This window comes from Lactuca sativa, chromosome 2, assembly GCF_002870075.4.
Source record: "Lactuca sativa cultivar Salinas chromosome 2, Lsat_Salinas_v11, whole genome shotgun sequence".
Classification (NCBI taxonomy): Eukaryota; Viridiplantae; Streptophyta; class Magnoliopsida; order Asterales; family Asteraceae; genus Lactuca; species Lactuca sativa.
The window spans coordinates 126,686,363-126,690,415 of record NC_056624.2 but is presented as its reverse complement, the minus strand read 5'-3'; the positions used below and the strand labels follow the sequence as shown (position 1 = coordinate 126,690,415).

Genomic DNA, 4,053 nt, shown 5'->3' with positions numbered 1-4,053 from the left:
GGGCGGAACACGACTATAAAAAATGTGTGTGTGTGTGTGTGTGGGTGGGGTGGGGTGGGGGGGCATAACCAAAATCTATATAAATTAAAGCTTAATAATTGATTTTTTTTTTTCCATTTTACTATACACTACGTACCACCATTTTAACTAATACTAGTATTTAACAGATAATAAAATAAAAATAATAATTTATAAGTACACTTTGAAGGATTATTGTAGCATTCTAAATAAGAACTAATAAATTAGAAACAGTAAATAAAAGTTGTAGTCTTTTTTAATGATTTAACAAGTACCCTAGTATAGATATCCTAATAATATGTCTTTCTAATCTAGACTCTATCATATCATTTTTATCTGGTGAAAGAAAGAAACAAAGAAAAAGAAATAGAAAGACTTAAAAGAAATAAGAGAGACACTTATAATTTCGAAAAAGGGAAAACCAGAAATAAGAGATAAAGATCACAAAGGTTTGAAGGAGAGAAGATGCCGGAAGGAAGCACCGCGAACGAAGGTTTCTGTCGGAGTAGCAGTCAAAGAACCATAGAGATGACTGATCAGACAATAGTTAAGAGACAGTGACCAAGGAGGAGTAATCGGTGAACAGAGAAGAAGGCTAAGAAGCAGCAGTCGGCCAACGATAATATATTTCTGGTGAGAAATCTGGCGGAGGTAAGCACTATGGTGCATGCGATATCTCCGATGGGCAGTTCTTTTTTCCGGCAGCAACGATGCTTCTTTTTTTTAGGGTTTTGTATTTTTTTCAAAGATTGGGTCAAGAACTTGTACTTTAAAATAGTTTTTTGATTTTTTATAGCTCTTTAAGTTTTCCTGAGGTTGGCATCCGAGATTTACGAGGATTGGTTTTGATTATTTTTCATTGATTTGGATTATAATTTATTTAGTTTACTAATTTAGTGTAACATGATTATTTTTCATTGATCCTTTGGATTATAACTTTATTTAGTTTACTAATTTAGTAGTTACACGATGAATCAAATAATTAATAAAAATAGGGGATGAAAAATGATGTTTTTGGGGGTCTGGATTGTGTTCGGAATACATTTTCTTGATTCCAAAATGTCACATTTATGTACGATATTGACTATCACACTTCGAAATTGACTTTGTCAACCCAGGAATATGGCAGATTTCGAAATCGAAGCTTTAAAATGAATATTGCTTTTCCGAAATGCTATATTCCGGAGATAATGGTTATTCTTATAAAAAAAAAAGATATAAATTTGTTATTATTTTTAAAATAATCAATTATATGGTTAAAAATCTTCCAAAACACGGATGGATTTAGTTGTTTTTTTTCTTAATAATATAATCATAAAATCATAAGCAAATTGATTAATATATTTTCTTTTACATTAAAAATTTAAAAGAAAATACAAAACAAGGTATATAAATGCAAATTTCCCCTGGTTCAAAGTAGATTAGATTTTCCCAAATCATCATCACTTTCTTACAACGTCAGATTGTCACGCAGACAGAGACATACAGGGAGAAAGAGAGAGAAAGAGAGAAAGAGAGAGAGGGAGGGAAGGAAGGAAGAGGGGTGAATTGCTCGAGTTTGGTAAAGAAAACAGATAGATCATATAGAAATTTGTGGACGAAACGAAGAAGAATCAAACGAAGAACAAGGAGATTTTAAAAGGGGAATCATTGTTCTTGATTGATTGATGATGGCGTCGTCGTCGATGAAATTGTCTCTGTTTTTCATATTCATTACGCTCACGATTTTCTCTTCCATTTCCTCAGCTCTTGCGTCCTTATCATCAAGCTGTCATCCTCAGATTCATCCATTTCTTCACGATCTACAGCTTCAGTGCCCTACCACAATCGTATCCTCTTCGCCGATCGAGGTATATTTTCGTCTTAATTTTATTCAAGAATCACGACACATCTATACGCAATACTTTTGTGTTTCTTTTATAAATGTTGAATTTAATTGGTACTTTCCATTGATTTTTAATTATCCTTAGTCAAATTCTCCATGAATAGGTTAAGGGTATTTGAATATTGCCTTGATATATATAATTTTTCCAAATATCCCAAGGTCACACGTTTAAGAATTTTGAGAATGATTAGTAGGTGCTTTAAATTTGCTCAATTTGTGATAAACAAGATAATCACATAAAATTCCTTATTTTTTTTCATAAATTAAACTCTTCAAACTTCACCTCAATCCAAAATGGAAAAATATGAAGATCCACCTTCCATGTGACTAACAATGACATATCTAAAACCTTTTCCCCCTTTTTAGTCCACAAACTTACCAAAAATTGTAGTAATGTTTTATGTTCCCTACATTGTAATACTAATGTTGTGTCAAGTCGCGTTTAATAGTTGCTGATTTAGTCAGATCTGATTGAGTCAAGACCAGACTCACCCAACCGCTTATCTCTTATCTGACCTAGTAAGAGGCTTAGGAGCATATAAGAGGCTATAATTGTGTATCAAACAAGTTGAATCTGACTCGACCGAGTCAGATTCAATCTTTTATCAGACTCGGTAAGAGGCATATCAGTATTCGATTCACCAAGTTGATACAAAATAATGTGGTTGTTGATGTTTTGAGTATTACAAGTTCATACAAACTAATTTTGTATTAAATTATTATAATTATGTTTATTAATGTTTTTAATTATGTTTCCATGTAGATGAATGGGGAGTCTCTTGACAACTTTATGAGTTCTTATAAAACAAATGCATACACATCGATTCTATTCTATGCTTCATGGTGTCCATTTTCTATAAATGCTCAAGCCAAATTTCATGCTCTTGCTTCAATGTATCCACAAATTAAACACGTAAAAGTCGAACAATCCTCCGCATTGCCAAGGTATAAACTCGTTGCGTTTTTGTTTCGGTTTATATAATTAAAAAAAAAATTGCTAATTTTTATATTTTTTTTAGTGTTTTCTCAAGAAATGGAATTCATAGCCTCCCAACAATTTTAATAACAAATAGAACATCCCGCATGCAACATCATGGCCCAAAAGATTTAGACTCGCTTTTGAATTTCTATCAAAGAACCACAGGTATTGTTTTTGTTTTAGTATTTTTTTTTTTTTTTTGTTTTTTAATAATTGTGAAAATATTTTCTTTAACATATTTTTTTTTTATTATTATTTCAAGGACTCGAGCCTACAATGCATTTAACAGAAGAACAACTCGAACTGGATTCCTCTTTTGAAAGCAAAAACATAAATTCGTTAAAACAGATAATCAGTAGCGAACCCTATCTCGTATTTTCTATCTTATTCGTTTCAATTAAATCACTCCTATTTTTATGCCCCGAAATTATACCGAAGATTATAGCTTTATGGGCAGCATACATTCCTCGTTTAAATCTATCGATCTTTGGGGAATCGAAACAGCTTTTGACTCATGCACTCCACCTGTTCGACGTAAAGTCTGCTTTTAAAAAGCTCAAAATTAGCAAAAACAGGAACTTTCGTAACGGTGTCGTTTTTGGGGTTGGAGTCGTTGGGAGAGACGTCATTGGCTAGACTCGAGAGCCTGATTTATTTGGTAGTAGGGTATAAAATATAAATGGATAATCATGAAACCGTTTACTTGTTTCTTTATAAAGTATTTAGAGAGATGATTAAATACTTTTTGTAATATATAATCATGTATATCAGCCTTTTGTGGTTTTCTGTATATTTTTCCTTTTATTGTGATTTATTATAAGTTATATGGTTAGTTTGATTTTTTTTTAAATATATATTTTAGATTCATGTATTGAGGTTGCTTTATATTGTTAGAATTGATAAATATTGTTAAAATTAATGAATATTTTGAAAATTATTTTTTTAGATGTTATTTGTTTTGTATAAAAGAATACACTTTATGTATAAAACATTTTTATGTAGACAGAAGTCTGTTACCTATTTAGTCTGTCTTTGACGTGTCATATAGTCTGTCTTTGACGTGTCATAGTTAGGGTGAACATGGGTTGTTTTATATACCATTAACTAAACCCAAACCGAATTAACAGTGGGTTTGGTTTTCGGTTTTCTGTTTTCTTTGGGTTGGGCTTAT

General features: G+C 31.5%; 1 protein-coding gene across 1 annotated transcript; it reads left to right on the top strand.

The window, feature by feature from the left end:
- The first annotated feature begins 1,433 nt into the window (after window positions 1-1,433).
- LOC111898599 (5'-adenylylsulfate reductase-like 7) lies at window positions 1,434-3,672 on the top strand. Its single transcript, XM_023894495.3, has 4 exons — window positions 1,434-1,868; window positions 2,667-2,848; window positions 2,923-3,047; window positions 3,145-3,672. Exons 1-4 carry the CDS (start codon window positions 1,686-1,688, stop codon window positions 3,516-3,518), a joined length of 864 nt encoding a protein of 287 aa, XP_023750263.1. The 5' UTR covers window positions 1,434-1,685; the 3' UTR covers window positions 3,519-3,672.
- The last annotated feature ends 381 nt before the right edge of the window (window positions 3,673-4,053 follow it).

Excerpts from the sequence above, each read along its gene's own strand:
- LOC111898599 (XM_023894495.3), top strand. The coding sequence starts at position 1,686 with ATGATGGCGTCGTCGTCGATGAAATTGTCTCTGTTTTTCATATTCATT. Across the intron at positions 1,869-2,666 it reads TATCCTCTTCGCCGATCGAG|ATGAATGGGGAGTCTCTTGA; the intron begins GTATATTTTCGT and ends GTTTCCATGTAG. Across the intron at positions 3,048-3,144 it reads TTTCTATCAAAGAACCACAG|GACTCGAGCCTACAATGCAT; the intron begins GTATTGTTTTTG and ends TATTATTTCAAG.